Here is a 17,899-nt window from a genome sequence, read left to right as displayed (position 1 = left end):
ACAGTAAAAGTTAAATTTAATATAAAAATAGGTGGGAGAAAAATAATTTGATATGAACTGGGAAATAATAGAGTTAATTAATACTTTTAATTTAAAAATAAATTAAAATTGCTTATTGATAAAGTAAAAATAATAAATAGATAAAGATTACAAATAATAATAATAAAAGAAGAAGTTGATATTATGAACTTTCCGAAGGAAAAAAGAAAATCGAACAAAAATATGAACAGCACAAGAACCTAAAAAAATTACAAGAAAATAGCTGACTTCCGTACGAAGAAAGTAGTCAAATGGCTTGGTGATTAGTTGACTTTTTTCAGGGCGTATTAGAAATTTTATCGATAATAAATTAACAATTTTATTAATTGGGCTCGTACAGGCATAACAATGGGCCTCGTGATCCAAAGAAGAAATGGACAGAAATCTAAAAGCCGATCCAACGGATCCCCATCCAACTATATATACGAATCCATACACATGGATGTACAGACAAGAAATATAGGGTTAGGTCTGTGGGCAGCCGCTTCTACTTTCTATTTGTTTTTGCATTTCAAATTTCTTTCTCCCTCGTAGGAAATTGTGATCTGTATCCATTTGTGTTTTTCTCCATCGATGACCGAAGAATATGTTGAATCGATGCGATGATGAGGATGATAGAGGAAATCATCGATTGCGTGATAGTTTCATTTCCATCTCGCAAGATGAATTCATCTGTTTTTGGTTCGTATTCACTGAGCATCATCATTTTCTAATCTCCATTCACTGTTTTGTTTCTCTTGATTAATCGGATGTATTTTGAAGTGGTGTACAACTTGTGAACGAAGGACCTATGGATGGAGCGCTGTAATAGGTGCGGTCACATCCAAGTTTGCCTTCGGAAAGCGATGTCGAAATCGGATAATCCGGATCCGATTTGTTTCGGAGTCGGTTTAAATTTACAGATCTGGTTTTCGAACACTTCCTTTTTTGTTTTAAATGAGAAATGGATATCGTTCTGTGAGAGCGAAGTTCCCAGCAGAGGGGTGAAAATGCTCTGGAATTGAGGCCCCTCTAACAATAATCCAAAACTACTTCGCAGAGTATTCTGCCGAATCGTAGGATGCCCATTACTATCTATTTTTGGAGCATCTGGAACCCTCGGCTAAATTTATTTTGATTAGAAAATAAATTGTGTTGAAATTTTATGAAATTTTTGGGGAAATTCAAATAATATATTAGTCTTTGAAAAGTTTAAACATCCTATAATATCTTTTTGCAAGAAAGTCGATAATATTTTTTTCATAAATTTCGAATAAGTTCTCAGAAAAGATTGTCTTAAAAATTTACTTGCGGATCTCCTTTAACAAACAAATCAATATGACCCATTGAAGTTGCTATATCTAGACCATATGAATAGGCCACTTCCAACCGTGGAGAGGCATCCATAATCTTTGCCAAAATCAATAGAACCTGTTATTTGTATCAGCTTTCCGTCATAATAGATATATATATATATATATATATTAAGCATAGATCATATATGTTAAATTTAAAAATTCTTAAACTACCCAGTATCAAATTATAACTTGCCATAAAATTTATAAATTTTTAAGATTTTTTACGTTTTAAACTGAATCAAATACTCTCCAAATACTCTCAAAAAAATATTTATACACACCAAAAAAGCTTGAGCATCTTGGTAATTTCCTTGGAGTTATAATGCTTAACTTTTTGTTTGGATCATGATAAATGATAGAATTTTAATGTATGGTATTTTATGAGTGTGAGAAAATCGTATTTGTTTCAACTTCAAATAGTAAGAAATAATATTTGACTGATAAATTTTAGGATGAATTTTTAAATCACTAAATTAGTAGTATTTGGTGGGCATTCTATTTATTTTTCATTATATTCCCATCTAATTTAATTAATTTCATGTATGTTGTGACAATTAAAATTTTATTAAATTAATATAATAATATAAATAAATATTATTTATTTTATTAAATATAAAATTTTAATTTAATTATGTATAATAATTATTTATTTAAATATAAATATAATTATATTAATAAATAATTTTTCTTCTTTACATATTTTTTTTATATCATTTACTATTACATATAATATGTAAGGATAAATTAATAATTTAATTAAAAATACATTCATACCATTCTATTATTTAAATAAAAATACGTTATTAACATACATTAATATACCATCATTCAAACGTAAAAAAATTTTACTATTATAATCCTGTATTTTTATCATTCAATTATTGATATTACTGTACATTAATTAATTATCACTGAAATTTATCCAGTTAAACTTTGCTCAAAAGTATGTAAATACATTCAGAAAGGTAGTGTATAGATGTTTGGATCCTGCATTCTTGCAATGTCAGATACAAAACAAGCATCCTAATCAAACTAAAACATTGGACACAAAAAATCACTCCATATTGAAAGCAAAACATACAGCACCACTGTCTTTTACAGTCAAAACTGCCACCAAGGTTATTCTTTAGGTCTCACTAGGTAGGATGCCCATATCTCATCCGCTGGAGGTGGTGGCTGAACCCAGTGCCCTGGTATGCGGCTGCAGCCAAATTCAACATAATCAATACATTTTTGCAGCAATATCCAAACTGATTATTATATTATCCTGATGTTGGGGATTGAGGAGGAAGGGATGTACTCTTTGGGAAGTCATGAAGAAGATATGAGCTAATCTTGAAAAGAAAAACACAAAAATAAAGCCCCGCCTAGTCACTGTCCAGAGGCAAGCTAAAATAGAGCTTTACATTATTGAATTGATGAGCTTTCCTTCTCAAAATCGAAATTGGACATTGGTAGTTTGTCAAAATGAATGAGCAGTACACAAGAAAAGGAGGGATTTTAACATTACCTTCCTCCTGGTCTGATATACGCATCCCATGTTCTCCTAACCTGCATGAGGGATAGAAAGACTCGAGTAAATGAGTATCTAGAAATCGAAGATTGAATGGGACCATGATAACATATGCATCAACTATTACATAAAAACTATTCAGTCTTTTGCTGCCAGTTAGCAGAGGACAAAGGAAAATACACATAACAGGAAAGTGAATAGAATTTGAGAAAAATAAGCTGAAATCACCTCTATAAGTGTGCCCATGTCATGATTGCTGCCATGATAATAGTGATAAAACTCAATTGGTAAGTTTGCTACAGAATCATATGCTCTGGTAAAACTCTGTCCTTCGAATCCTTTTTTTTCAGATTCCTTAACAGTGATTGCATCAGTCTCCTCAGTTTTAGCTATTTTATCTTCTGGTTCCTTGACTCCATCATTTTCAATCGTCAGATCTCTTGAGACAACTCCTTGATTCTGGATGGTTTTCCTAGATTCCTCAGCTGTTGCAATGGCATCCTTTGCAGCATCTGTGTCCGCTGCTGCCAGAGCTTGGCGCTCCTCTTCCTCAACTGCAACTCGAACTCTCTCAAGAAACTTGTCATCTTCCTCCGGGAGAAAATGACCTGTATTATAATTTCTAGACTACCATTAGTTTCTGTTGAGCTTGTCTAACATTACACATCAGACATCAGAAATGCATCCATGCACTTGTATGAAAATTCCATTTATATGATCTCATTGCTAGAAACAAAGCCTCAGAAGTTAGATAGTTCCATTTTCCTGAAAGGAAACACAGGAGAAAGTAAAACCAAAAACCAATAGGAAATAGTAACAAAAACAAGCAAGAACAGTAAACGAAGTACAAAAAATACTAATGTACCTTGCTTCTTCAATTTTTGGATTCTTAGGGACCGCAACTCATGCAACTTTTCCACAATTAAAACGAGCTCAAGCTGAAATAACATACATTGTGTATAAAAAGGTCAAGAGACTATAGGGGGCAAAAGCAAAATAAACAAAGTGTATCAGGTCTTGTTTAATTGTAGAAAACTATTTGGAGCATTTATTTTCTGAACTCTTACATGTTTATACAAAGATGTGTATCATTGTTGAAAACAAAAAAAAAAAGAGTTAAGAAAATGACAGGGTAAACATGGCATGATTTGGACACAAGCTTTTCTGTTCTTTTTCAAACAAAGGCCATGACATTTCAGGGAGTGTTTGAATCTGATATAGCATTGCATTCTATGGCTTACTTAATTGTATTCTTCAGTGAAGTCAGCTGGATAACCACCACCAGCATCAGAGTTATTAGGCTAACCAGATGTTCTTATACTTGAGATGGCACATGTTCCAGTTAATAGCAATCACAGGAATAACAAACATCAGCACTTTCCATTTGGTGACATTGGATCAAAATTATGGACATGAGGCAAAGTATACCCAATGGGGAGAAATAGAATATGTCCTCAAGTTCCCACATTGGACTTTACAAGCAAAATGAAATTTAGTGACTTCTAAATTTAATTTAAATGAATACATAGAAAAAATGTTAACCATGGCATCAATGCTTGAAGAAGTCCAAGAAAAGGGTAAAATATAGGCCGACTCTTTAACATTGTCTTGTGCAAATAAACCTTGGTGTTTATGCATAAAATAAATGAGAGAATTTCAAATCGAATTAGTACTTCCAACTCATTAAGAATTTAAGGCGTGAAAATAAAGTTATTAGTAACCTCAGATTCCAGCCTCTTTCTCTCTTCTTTTGCTTTGATCTTTGCAATTTCCTTCATCTTTTCGACCTGCAAATAACAAACCTCACTTATAAAATGAAACATGGCAAGAACAGCAACTCATCCCAACTGCATGCAGAACTGTTTCAATAACCATGATGAACAATTATACAAGCTATCTGATGAGACAATTAGATAAGTTGATAGAGAATGCAGGACAGTGTTAGACATTATTCAGATTTCAGAAGCAATCTCCTCCACTAGTTGTCTCCAAATAAGACATGCCTTGCGCCAAGTCTTATGCAACTTTTATTGTTTACATGTAGCATGATTTACGGCTGAGTTTGTAAGAAATGTAGTGTAGAAAGTTTAAAAAAGTAAAATTACCCATAAGGGTAAAAGAATAAATATGAAGTTTGTTTTTTTTCTGCTCGAAAAATAAATGTGTTAGGGGCAAAATAATTCCTTACCCTAAGGTTTATCAAAGTAGGAATAAAAATGAATAATCTTGTGTAATTGTTTATCTATGAGCATTAGTGATGTGAGCATGGATGGCTTGGACTATTCAAGCAACCAACCAAGTTAAGAAAGGAAACAACCCCTAAAGAAGTTAAAAGCCCATGGGAAATCTCTCCTCAGCCATGGGGAAAAAGAGAGATTTTTCTCTCTAGAAGGAAAATTTCCTTTTTTACTTCGTATATTTCTCAAGTGGCAAAAAAGAAATCATGATCAAGGAATTTTAGAAATCCATCAAGGGATAATCAAGATCATATTTTTCGAAGTTTCCAAGTCAATATCATATTTTCCTAAAAGAGTATATTCACATATGGAAAAAATCAAAGAAGATCATAGATGGATTTTAAACATTTATTACAAGATCATGGATAGATTTACTTTCTTAGCAATGAGGAAATAAGTCATGGCTGTTAGGTTAAATATTATTATGTAATTTTTATGAAAGTGTGCTTAATTAAGTGGTAAGTATGTATTAGGGTGGGAAATAAATCTATCGTAAGACATGGATAGTTTAAGTAATTCTGGAAATTACAGAATTACCTATCTTCTTTGTATATAGTCTCTACTGGGGGGAGAAAAACAGCAGGATGTCTGAATTTATTCTTGAATGAAGAGTACTTTGCTACTATAGAGATTGAAGGATTCTCTCTACCCAATAAGCCCTAATTATTTCTTTAACTTTTGGAGATATGTAAAGGCAGAAAATCAAAGAAAAATGTTATCCTACCCACTGAATTCATTATGGATCATCTCATAATGCAATCCATGAGTAAGGGCCACAACCAAATGTTGTTAAGGAAATGAAGAGAGAAAATACAATGCCAGAGGATAAGATATTCTCCTATAGTCTGATTTGTGAAGGCCAAAACTTTAAAACATCAAAATGAAAAAATTAATGCAATATAGCTCCCTAATTTCTGGGTAAATGGCCATGAGCCTTAGCCCATAGGAAGGCCAAACATGTTAATGTCCCCCATATGAGCTGAAAAGGAAGAAAACAGTCTTCAAAAATTGTGACTTCAGTCTAGCCACAATGCAATATAAATAACAACAAAGATATGATTTGTTAATATAACAACAAAGATATGATTCAGTCATCATATTCTTTTTAAACGCATCAATCATGAATATAATAATATAATTTTAAAACATGAATAAGAATAATCTATAAGAAATAAACTAGGTCAGGTCAACCAATGCCTGGTAGCACAATTGGTTCCTATCAGACAATTAACTTGTGGTAAGTGCTACCAGTGCCTTCACAGGGATGGTATCTGTCATGATGCAGGCAGCAGACTGGTGCCTATGTAACAACCCAAAAGAATCGGACGGTCAAGATTTGATGTTGAGATCCAATGGTCCAAAATCACCAAAAAACTCCATATGTAATCTCTCTTTTCAGCCACCTCAAAAGGAAAACCTAGCCTCCATTGGATCAGAAAAGAAGAGAGAGAGAGACAGAGAGAGAGAGAGGCCTACAGCATATCTGCCTGGAGAAGAGAAAGAGACGGCGGAGCAAGGCTGCCATGCCGACGAATAAAAAAATCGACTCCGTTGAGAAATGTAGAACCAAGGAGTGTAAAGCTAAGCCGTGTTTAATGACAGTAAAAAAGCGACAGTTTTGGCTTATATTTTGAACTAAGGATATCTTAACCCTCTCCGTAATTGTTTAATCAAAGTTTGGTCTTTAGATCACCTAGGAACGATTGAAATTTTGAATTTAACTTTGTGTAAGATGCCGATAGTGATGATTTAATTGATTTTGTGCAGTGTTGGTATATAATTGATTATGCATATTTGTTTTAGTTGTTTGGGGTTTTGCATGCCGTGGTGGGTTGATATACCTAATGGGTCGATCCACAGGAAAGACCGTTTATAGTTGCTTGTGCGAGTGGGGTGTGTGTGTATGTGTATGTAGCGAACCCTATTGTGGATACGTAATCAGTCGGACATGCCTGAGAAGTCCCATACTGGATGGGGTTAAAAAATAGTTTGGTGGCACCCATACTGAAAAGAGTATTGGAGATGGTCATTGGTTCAATATTGTTCATATCGGACGAGCTATGGAGACGATCTATATTTGCGACGCTCATACCGGACGGAGTATTAAAGACGGTTGATGGTTTAATGACGCTTATACCAGACAGGGTATGAAGACGGTCTATCATTGTGACACTCATTACCAAATAGGGTATGAGGATAATCAATTATTGTTATAGAAATGTTAAGTATCCATAGATAGAGGGGATCCTTATGGGTCCTAATGGTACCGGTCAAAACGGCATCGGCCGATGAAATGTAAAAGTGAATAGAGTTTCAACTTTTAAGTGAAAATGAAAAGTGGTTGATTTGAAGTGTGTGCTATACTTGGATACAAATCTAGTGTGAACTGATGGTATTGTTTTTGGAAATAGAAACTATCTAAATACGTATCTGATATGGTTAACGGTATTTATGAATGTAAATGAAGTGTTGAATATAAATTTAATTTAATGTGATGGTAATTATAAAAGAGAATGAAATTGCGATGAAAAGCAATAATAAAAACTCTACATCAGAGGAATAAGGACATGAAGTGAAGAAAATTAAGCATGTTTCTAAGTTTAAAGCTGGTTTTATTAAAATAAATATTCAATCGACTGTTTTATTATTTTCTATAACACTTCGACAAGTCATTACGTTATTTAGTTTTCATATCCTTATTAAGATGGTGTAACTCACCCAATTCATTATTCTTTCTATATCAAAACATTCAGGACCCTGCTCCTAAATAATGAGATATTGCTAGGAGATCGTTTCACTTCATCTCACTTCAATTCAGACAGTAATTAAAATTATTTATTTTTTATAGTAAGTATTTATTTTAGGGTTTAGATAAGTGTAAGGAATTTTGGATATTTTAAAACTAAGTTATGTAAGAGATGTACTTTTAAATCCTTAAATATTTGTTGCACAAGATATTTTCATAAATTATTTGTCATTACATAGTGGGATGTGATCTAAACTCTGAATGGGGGTTCGGGTTGTTACAACCTATCTCACAAACCAATGCCTATCGAACGACCCACACCATGCTAGAGCCCATCCTTATACTGGGGCTTAGCACTGCTGACCAATGCCCATCATGCAACCCAGAAGACCAGTGCTTGCTGAGTTTCTGCACCAATTCTTGTGTTTGATTGTGTCACTGTTGTTGAAGACAGTGATGGTTAAATGAGCATCTGGAGGTCAGGTGACCAGCACTGGCCATGCCATCTGTGTGAGTGGTGTCTGTGACTTCTGTTGTCTGAGAGTTAGATGACTCTAGGAGTCATTTCAGCCAGAGAGTTGCAGAGCTGACCATCCGATTTGGCCAATTCCACGATATTGCATGGCCAGATCTTGCTGGCTAGGCTGCCAACAAATCTGGATAACTAGATCATAGGGACTGAGCTGCAGTTCAAGCCACTCTTGTTGGTTTGTGTCACTGGCCAGTTGTATGGGAAGTGATATGGAATGTAATTTTCCAAATTCTCAAGATATTTTGCCCAGAATTTAATTTATAGCTTAATTTTAAGTTTTATAAGAAAACTAGGAGACATTTTTTGAGCTAATGCTAATTTTAGGCACAAATTCACTAATTAAGCCAAAAAAATAGCACCCTTAACATAAAGGGTTTTCTATCAGCTTCCAGCCAAAATCAGTTTATACTATTGCATTATATAGGAGAACTGAGGAATAAAAAATTCACTTGTTTCTAGAGCCAAGGACAGCCAACAAGAAACAGCAATATTTAAAACACTGCAACTCATAATGTAACACAACACCTTGCGATTTGCTATATCCTTGGCAATCTCCCTAGCCCTCCACTCATCAGCTTCTTGATCAGCTTGGTTGAAACGTTCATGCTCCTAAAGTCAAAATAAAGGCAGGCCAACAAAACAAGCAACTTTCAAACATATGCTGAGAGTGAGATGGCTCAAGTATATTTGCCTGAAAAAACATAAAAAAACCACCTTTGCAAGCATTTCTGCAATGCGTTTCCGCTTTCTTTTCCTCCAAAGTTTATTCCGCTTGGACTTTTGCATTTTATTCCCAAGCTTAACCACTGCTGATTTCTCCTCCCATGGGCTCCTTTCATCAACAATATATCTAAAGGACTCCAGCTGAGCCCTAAGTTTACACAACAAAGAGTTTGCTGCTTCCAGTGAAAATGAGTCTTGGGACTCCAAACTCATATTCCTATTTTCCAAATATTTTAGAACCCCTGAAACAGAAGGACCATTTTCTATATCCTCCAGAGACCCTTTGGCATCTTTAATTATCATCAGTGCCTCCAACTCTTTCTGCCTGTTGAGGATAAGACAATATTACTACAACGTTTAACAAACAAAAACCATAAACAGCCCAAACAAGCCATAGCTGATCTCAAATGGTATATACTTCAATAAATATTCTTCTGAATAGTAACAAAAACAACTTACATTGCTTTTGCAAGACTAAGAGTATCTTGTAATTGCACTAGCTGATGTCGCGTGTTTGTGGTGTCCCAAAAGGCTCTTGATCTTGGTGGGTCCGGAGGTAACATTGGAAACCATGGAGGAGGAGTGGTAGATTGAGAACGAACAGGATTCATCACTGCAAGAGATTATTTAAAAAATAAAAAATATAATAAAAAAAAATAGAGACTGATCAGAAAATAATTGGAGAGTTGAGAAAATTCAATGATTCTCCAGATTCTAAGGTTTCTTTATTCACTCATTAGAACCAAAACCCACTGTTTGGCAGCTACCAATACCAAAAATGACATTCTAGTTCCATAACAGAACTTCAAATAATACAAAAACATGTTTCTCAAAACAAGATTTTGGTTCTATTCTCAAAAAAAGAAAAAAGAGAGAACTTTGTTTCTTTCCAAACCCTAAGAAAGCAAAATGGTGGTGCAGGCTTAGTGACCATTGAGGATTATTAACTGGCACAATGTCAGCAATAATTACCCTGTGGCGGTCACAGCTGCGATGTCAAGATGCTCTGAAGTTTAAAGATATTTAGGAGTTGCTACTGATGCATTGAAGACTAAAACAAACACCAAAATTAGCAATCAATGTTAAAGAAATGGGTCCAAACAATTTAGACAAGCCTGTCATGTGATATAGATTAATTAATTAGAGTTGTATTGATAACCAGACACTAAGGACTCAAAAAGAAACTTAAACTCACTGAAAGATGTTTATATTTTTTAGTATTCGCTAAATTCTCCCCAGTAAGATTTTGATCTTTAAATATTAAGCCCTAAGATAATGCCTAAAATTCAAAGCATTGAACCAACTAAACTTTGATGAATACCTTCAGAATGCACATGTCTCTTAATAAATAAATAAATAAAAGAGAAATTACCTTTGAACTATGAACTAAGATCACTAAAACTTCCATTACCACAAATATTTTTAACCAAACTGGATTATCATTTTTACCATCTCAATTAAGCAATTTCAACATTTTTCCAATTTCAGAGCCTATTGTTAGAGAAAAAATCATTTTGCGCATTTTAATGAACTTTAAAATTTCTTTCATATTTTTTATCAATGAATTCACTACTAATATCATATGAGTAAATAGCATTTCTTAAGATCGTTACTTAAATCAACCCAATTAACTCCCTGTAGATATATTCGTGTCATTCTCAGAATACCCACCATAGCTGAATACGAACAAGATTGGTAAAGGAAGATATAGCACACTAAGAGCTCCATGTTTACAGAGATCATGGAAGAGCAGCGAGGCTCAACAAAAGATGATGGGACATTTCAGCAAACACCTGGTATTCAGTCTGTCAATCAAACAATTTTTCAATTCGTAAACCATCACCTACATGGCTTATTTCACTCACAAAAAACATCTTCATCAATTTATACTACTCAAGCTGTTTAGTCAGCAATATCGCCGAACATCTCATTAACATACAACTTCTACCGGCAAAAGAGCCGGGAATGATGAAAGAAGAAAACATTAAAGAATCATCGAATCAAGAAAATCAACAGCTCATTTCACGAATCAAAGGATTTGAAATTTACCGCAGCAACGACGAACACAGATTCTGATCACAGCTACAGGTCTATAGTCATAGAGAGCTGAAGAACTCACCCCGAACCCACTCCTTTTTCTTTCCACTCACCATCCTCTCTGTTATTCTTCCCTGTTTTGCCTCCCCTCCCACATACCCGAAGCGAATTTAAGTATAAACTGGATATCTGATAATTAATTTATTCGGTCATAGCTGGTAATTCTTTTTTATCTTTCAGCTGATTTAGCTGTACCCTTCCTTTTTTTCACTGGTAAAACCAAAGTGTCTTTAGGTAAAAAAATATAAGATAAAATCAAATAAATATTTTATAGTATATTATTAATTTTGATGTTCATTAATTTATTATATAATATTTTTTTAAAAAATAAAGAGATAATATTAACTTGTTACTAATAATTTTATATTTATTATAAATTACTTAAATAATTTTCATTTTAAAGTTGAACAATAATATTTATAACTAATATATTGGATAAAATAATTTTTTAAAAATAATTTAAATTATTTTAGTGTTATCTAATTTTATTATTTTAATATTTATCATTAACATCATGACATATTTAATTAAATATAATACAAACTCTATATAAAAGTACTATTTATAATAAGATTACTAAATACTATATTATTTTTATGTTAAAAGTAATTTTACTAAAAATATAACAATATAAAAATATAGAACAACTTTTTCCTCTCTTCTAATAGGGGAAATTTGTTCTCATAATTGTCACAAGATAAAAAAATATATATTTGAATTTAATACAAAATAATTATAAATATTACACAGAAAATATTAATAGTTATATTCCTAAACAAAAAATTATATGCAAAAATTTAATGAACTGGAGTATAAGATGTATGTTTTTGGTTGTAAAAATTAAAAATATATGAAAATGCATCAAATTGTACTCAATCAATTAACACAAAATAATATGAATTTTATTTTAATCTATAAATAATGTGACATAAAAATATATGTAGAGAGACGGATATTATATGTATATGTATATGTATATGTATATGATATAGCATAATAAACGTAGTATTAGCAAAAACACACACAATAAAACCAACAAGATTACAAATCGTAAATCCAAGCTTGAAGGAGATTCTAAAAATTATAATTTATGGTTCCATACAGATCTTGAGCATTAAAGTTTTCGTTATTTATTATTTTTAATATTTTTTTTATTGTTAATTATAAATTCTTGAATTTTGTAATACATTCAAATAATGAACTTGAAACAAATATTAAATGCGTGCGAATATATATTAATTATTTAATAACCTCAAGCATCAAGTCAGGATGGCCGAGTGGTCTAAGGCGCCAGACTCAAGTTCTGGTCCTCGTGAGAGGGCGTGGGTTCAAATCCCACTTCTGACATTTTATCAGTTTAATTTTCCTCTTATTTCAATGGACCGAGCTAAGACCCATTTATTGATTTCTGCTTTTTTATGAAATAAAAAAGAAAACTATATTTTGATTTTCTCAAACACTTGATTACATCTTTTAGTTAAATTAAATATTTATTTCTATATAATAGGAATACAAATTTATTCATTCTAATTATAACTTATTGTTCGGGATAAATCGTACATGAATAATATTTTTCATACGTAGATTTTTTATTCAAGCTAAATTCAAACCGAATTCAAATATATTAAATAAAATTTTAGACCTAAAATCTAAGTTATTTTCGAGTTTGAAGGATGAATTGTGTGTTAATAGTTATTAGAATTTTGTACTTCCATGACATGTTATAAATCATTAAACTAGCCACATCAACATAAATTTTTCATATTAAAGAACAATATTAATGAACATTGCATAAAGTTAGTTCTTTCAATTGATGAAAGGAGCTTCAAGGAGAAAGATAATAAGCTATCATTTTACGTGAGTTGGTTATGTCTTTCTATTTTTCTAAGATAAATGAGGTTTTGATCTTATTAGTCATGCGGGTCACCAAAAAGATAACAAAGTTAGTGTAAAAAATTAAAATTTTCAACATCAAATGAGATTTTCCTACTAATATTTTTTCGAAAATCATGTCAAACAATATAGTTATTGATGGAAAACGATTAGTAAAAAATAAATTATTTTATAGACAGTTAAAAAAGAACAAAAAAATAAGAGAACATAGAAATTAAGGTAGAAATATATAACCATAATTGTAACATCCAAATTTAATTTTAAAGTAATTTAAAATTAATTTATAAATATAATTTTTTATTTTAATTTAAAAATGAAGGAAATTTAATAGATGATGAAATTGAAAACAATTTTAAGAAAAGGTGGTAAACATTTAGGTTTTGAATGTATTTTTGAAAAAAAAAATCAGAAACTAGAGGTTAAAATGCAATTTAGAGAATTTGTGCCACGTGGGATGCCCAGTCAGCAGTCATAACAAACCAGAATGCACCGTGTGGCAACAGACGCTGATACGATGCCACGCGGGCGATTCGCATACCCGTGCACCGATGGCCCAGATCTGTTCTCTATTTAAACGCGATCGGACGGTTTAAATTGGATCGCGATGAACTACCCAGATTCACTATCTATTTAATCGCATCGGACGGTTCAGATCAAACGCGATGGACGGTCCAGATTAAAAGAGGACGAGTATAAATAATCTCATTCACACCAAACTCTAACCCTAGCCGCCAGACCCCTCTCGCCGGAGAAGAAGATCCAGTCGCCGGGAAGAAGGCCACCGCCACCCGCCGTTGCGCCGGAGCCCTTTCCGATCGCCAAAAGAGGTAAAAAAAATTTTATTTACTCGAATTTAATTTTAAACACCCCTATGGCCAAATCAGAGCAAAAGGACTGACCAATTGGCTAAATACTGCAAACAAGGTCCGACAGCACCGCCGCGGAAAATTTCATAAAATGCCTTCGATGAGGCCTTTCCCGATTACAGTTCCGCATAATTTTTCCACCATTATGATCACTGTTTTCTTCTCTACAGGTTGACCAGAGCAGAACACCCAACTGCAACATGAGCCGGAGGAGCCGCCGCATCGATTTTTTGTGTTTTTTGGGCCAAGTGAGATCCCTTAACGTGTTTTCTTGCAGAGATTGATGTAAAATCGGTCGAAAACAGCCGACTCGAGGTGGACCGCCGCTGCGGGTGGCCGTACCATCGCTGGAGCATGACGGAGCTGCCGTGCTAGAATTCTGGAATTGGCCAAAAATGGGCCCCGAGACTACTTTGGATTTTTTGAGATATTTGTAAGTACTTAAAGCGCGTTTTAATTCTCAAAAAAAAAAATCAGAGAACCCGGGGACTGTCAATAGGCACAGCCAACAGTTTAGTTTTTCGTCAAATTGAGTAAGAATCTCTCACCCTATTCTTTGTTATGGAATTGAAGTCAAATTAACAATAATACAATATTTTGTACCTTTTAAAAAATATCTATAATTAATTACGGGTTACTAATGGAGTAAGAATTGAAAATTATTCTCTATTGATTTCTGTCGATTTATTTTACAGTTTGAATGCCTAATAATATCTGATTTATCGATTTTATGATTTTGAATGCATGTATTGCTGCCTTACGTGACTATTGTTAGATTAGAAAATTGAGATATGATTGCATTCCCTAATGCATGTTTGTTTGTTTATATGATTACAGTTGAATTAGAAGATGAAGACTAAAGAAAAACAGAAAATTGTGTGATTAATTGAATGGATGAAATGCTAGCCTTACTGGATATTCTGGGAGATGGTGGACAGATCGGCTACAATAGGGAACCCTACCGTGAATGTTGTCTCATACCGAACGGGGTATCAAGACTTGATAATTTAGCACTCATACCGGACGAGGTATGGAAATGGTCCGTTAATTAATAATGTTAAATGAAAGGGTTCATGCGTAGCAAGGACATCCTTATGAATCCCCATGGATACCAGCAGACTGATGGAAATGGACAGTTGTTGTTTGATTTATTGAATATGGATTTATAATGTGTGCATGTTATCGATTGCATATGAAATCATGATAAGTGTTATGTTATTGTCTTTATAGGTTGTTTTATAAATCTTACTGCGGTAAGTGGACGATAAATAGTTTTATTATTAATAAATGCATTTGTTTAATTAAGTGCTCCATTAGTTGTTTTAATTTTCTACCAACTTTTATTTATGTATCGGTGAGTAATGTGATATTCTTACTGGATTAGTGTAGCTCATTTCTTATTTAACAATTTCAGATCAAAAGGATCAGGATCCAGAGCTCAATTTACAAGAGGGTTGCGAGTAGGATACCAGTTTTATTTATTTTCTGTTTATTTCCTTAATTTTTTTGTATTTCCTTCAAAAAGGTAATTCTCATAGCACTATTTGGGACTTTAAATTTATATGTAAGGAATGCAAACTTTGAACTATTTATTTTACTTACTAAATTCATAATTTATTTTCTTTAGACATTTCGGGGTCGTTATAGTTAGTATCAGAGTCGTGTTTCCTGGACCCATTCCTTACATAAAACTCTTAGAAAACACCAAAAATAATGAATTATCACTCAATCGTTCCTTGTGAAATGTAGGTATAGATAGATGAGGAGAGGAAGAATTCCACTAAACCGAGCAGCCCGGGAGGGTTCACTTAGAGAGGATGTTGATCGATTATTTGAGATGATGGAGAGACTCATTGCTGCCCAGCAGGCCTGGGAGGAAAGGAGGGAGCTACCTAACCCTCCTATGCTGCCACAAGTTGAGCTACTCCTGCAGCGAAAGAATCCCAATCCACCCCGATATGACCCTGCTCCTCCACAGTATCACCCAGCACCACCATAGTATGATCCGGTGCTCCAGCCACTGCATCACCCGACACCACTATAGTATGATCCGGTGCCTCCGCTGTATCATCAAGTACCACTACAGGGTCATCCAGTCCATCCTCAGCATAGTTCAGTCCCTCATCCACGGGACCCAGCTTCTCTCATGATGGACCCAAGTTACATAAAAATGTATAAAAGACTAAATCCATCTATTTTTGGAGAGGGATCATCCTTTCAAGAGACCGAATTATGGTAAGCTGAGACAGAGAATGCCTTCAAGACCCTCAGGGTGATTTCCGAAGAGAAGGTCATCCTTGCTACCTACATGCTAGTGGGAGAAGTAGACCGCTGGTGGCAACTCAAACAGACCACCCTGCCATTTCTAGTCACTTGGGAACAGTTCCTAACAACCTAGCATGTATAGTACCTCGCAGAGCATCTCCAACATCTGAAGGAGATGGAGTTTGCACACTTGGTCCAGGCAGACATAACTGTATCAGAATATGCTCGCAAGTTCCTAGAGTTGGGTCGATATTCTCCTGAGAGCATGATGGATGAAGGCTAGAAGGTTTAAGCGGGGTCTCCGTCCTGATATCAAACCACAGTTGCTTATGTTTGAGCTCAGTACTTATTCGGTTGTTCTGGTCAATGTACAGTTAATGGAGAGGAGCCTTCGCACATTCCCTCAAGCAGCAAGGAACCTCAGGTTCTCAGCCCCACACTGCAAACCAGCACCTACTGCACCTGTTCAATATAACAAGAGACCTAGGTTGATGACTCAGGCTCCCCCTCAGGTTCCAGCAGTAGGACGTGGCAAAATCTGTCAACATTTTGGCAAGGATCATAAGGACCGACTCTGCTATCGCCTCAACAACACATGCCGCATATGTGGTAGCGCCCAACATTATGCAAGGGAGTACTTGAGGAACCAGAACCAGACCATACCTCCTATCCAAGACAGGGCTTACAATCTCACTCAGCAGGATGCAGAAGCCAATCCGGACATGGTACAGGGTATGTACACTATCTGTAACTATCTTACTCATGTCTTGATTGATACTGGTGCATCGCATTCATTTGTTTCACATGTTTTTGTATTAAAATTAGATGTATTACCTAAAAAACTTGATTTTGTGTTGTTTGTGTCTACTCCTTAAGTAGGACACTACTGAGAGAGGTTGTATACAGGGCTTATATCATAGATATAGCAGATATGAAGTTGAGTGTGGATCTAATAAAAATTGATACGAGGGACTTTGATGTAATTTTAGGAATGAACTAACTAGCAGCGTATCACGCGATTATAGATTGTTTTAGCAAGAAGATTGTATTCAACCCCTCTAATGAGGAGTCATTTAAAAATTAATAAAATCATTTAACATTTGTTCCCTCATGACAAATTTTCTTATTATCAAGTACTTTAACCCCGCTGTTTTCTCTAACTAGACAAACCTAAGAAAGAAATTTGTATTCAAGAGATTCTGATAGTCCGAAACTTTTTAGATGTGTTTTTGGATGAACTACTTGGATTGCTAGTAGACAGAGAAGTTAAATTTACCATAGACCTTCAGCCAGACACCCAGCCTATTTCGATTGTTCCTTACCGCATGACCCGCATTGAGATAGAGTAACTAAAGAAACAAATCATTGAATTGCAGGACAGTGGATTCATCCGACATAGTGTGTGCCCTTGGGGTGCCAGAGTCACATTTGTAAGAAAGGGAGATGAGATGTTGAGGTTATGTATTGATTACAGAGGTCTGAACAGGGTCATGATCAAGAACAAGTATCCCCTCCCCAAGATCGATGACCTATTTGATCAGTTGCAGGGTGCCCAAGTATTCTCCAAGATAGATCTGCGTTCAGATTATTATCAGGTAAAAATCAGGGCAGAAGATATTATCAAAACGGCCTTTCGAACCAGTTACGGACA

The 17,899-nt window shown here is 34.3% G+C and overlaps 1 protein-coding gene, 1 long non-coding RNA gene and 2 other non-coding genes across 6 annotated transcripts; 3 read left to right on the top strand and 1 right to left on the bottom strand.

Moving 5' to 3' along the window:
• Nucleotides 1-505: 505 nt before the first annotated feature.
• LOC110820970 (uncharacterized) lies at nt 506-1,228 on the top strand. Its single transcript, XR_002540983.2, has 2 exons — nt 506-720; nt 802-1,228. It is a non-coding gene; the product is annotated as an uncharacterized LOC110820970 (long non-coding RNA).
• Nucleotides 1,001-1,151, top strand: LOC148253716 (small nucleolar RNA snoR145). Its single transcript, XR_015820868.1, has one exon. It is a non-coding gene; the product is annotated as a small nucleolar RNA snoR145 (small nucleolar RNA).
• A 1,080-nt stretch (nt 1,229-2,308) lies between the features above and the next one.
• LOC110820961 (U11/U12 small nuclear ribonucleoprotein) lies at nt 2,309-11,342 on the bottom strand. 3 transcript variants are annotated; one of them, XM_022050610.2, is made up of 10 exons: nt 11,177-11,342; nt 10,799-10,932; nt 9,587-9,740; nt 9,119-9,452; nt 8,930-9,013; nt 4,611-4,676; nt 3,755-3,827; nt 3,118-3,497; nt 2,887-2,927; nt 2,309-2,577 (listed from the first exon to the last, which is right to left on the bottom strand). In XM_022050610.2, the coding sequence occupies exons 3-10, from the start codon at nt 9,736-9,738 to the stop codon at nt 2,496-2,498; spliced, it is 1,212 nt and encodes a 403-aa protein (XP_021906302.2). In that variant the 5' UTR covers nt 9,739-9,740; nt 10,799-10,932; nt 11,177-11,342; the 3' UTR covers nt 2,309-2,495. The 3 variants fall into 3 exon arrangements, with proteins under 3 accessions (XP_021906302.2, XP_021906303.2, XP_021906301.2); XM_022050611.2 differs by having other exon boundaries at nt 10,799-10,920; XM_022050609.2 differs by lacking the exon at nt 10,799-10,932.
• Nucleotides 11,343-12,487: 1,145 nt separating this feature from the next.
• Nucleotides 12,488-12,571, top strand: TRNAL-CAA (transfer RNA leucine (anticodon CAA)). The gene has a single exon. It is a non-coding gene; the product is annotated as a tRNA-Leu (tRNA).
• The last annotated feature ends 5,328 nt before the right edge of the window (nt 12,572-17,899 follow it).

Source organism: Carica papaya, chromosome 5 (assembly GCF_054855325.1).
Source record: "Carica papaya isolate Zhongbai chromosome 5, ASM5485532v1, whole genome shotgun sequence".
Classification (NCBI taxonomy): domain Eukaryota; kingdom Viridiplantae; phylum Streptophyta; class Magnoliopsida; order Brassicales; family Caricaceae; genus Carica; species Carica papaya.
This window is presented reverse-complemented; position numbering and strand designations above follow the sequence as displayed.